Raw genomic sequence first — 381 nt, forward strand, 5'->3', positions numbered from 1 at the left:
GTAGTGGTTGTAGCCGGAGTTGTTGTTGTGGTAGGTGCCGGAGTCGTTGTAGTAGTAGGTACCGGAGTTGTTGTTGTGGTAGGTGCAGGAGTCGTTGTAGTGGTGGGTACTGGAGTMGTTGTAGTGGTGGGTACTGGAGTTGTTGTAGTGGTAGGTACTGGGGTCGTTGTAGTGGTTGGTACTGGAGTCGTTGTAGTGGTTGTAGCCGGAGTTGTTGTTGTGGTAGGTGCAGGAGTCGTTGTAGTAGTAGGTACCGGAGTTGTTGTTGTGGTAGTTGCAGGAGTCATTGTAGTGGTGGGTACTGGAGTCGTGGTAGTGGTGGGTACTGGAGTTGTTGTAGTGGTAGGTACTGGGGTCGTTGTAGTAGTAGGTACCGGAGTT

The 381-nt window shown here is 51.3% G+C and overlaps 1 protein-coding gene across 1 annotated transcript in view; it reads right to left on the reverse strand.

Moving 5' to 3' along the window:
• Positions 1-381, reverse strand: part of LOC108966977 (integumentary mucin C.1-like) — a 3,013-nt gene that overhangs the window by 1,408 nt on the left and 1,224 nt on the right. Inside the window, exon 5 of the mRNA XM_018930164.1 lies at positions 82-381. Within this exon, the coding sequence (XP_018785709.1) occupies positions 82-381 (300 nt within the window). The remainder of the gene's footprint in view (positions 1-81) is intronic.

The sequence above is a fragment of the Bactrocera latifrons genome, unplaced genomic scaffold, assembly GCF_001853355.1.
Source record: "Bactrocera latifrons isolate USDA-ARS-PBARC rearing strain unplaced genomic scaffold, ASM185335v1 scaffold_172, whole genome shotgun sequence".
NCBI classification, from domain to species: Eukaryota; Metazoa; Arthropoda; class Insecta; order Diptera; family Tephritidae; genus Bactrocera; species Bactrocera latifrons.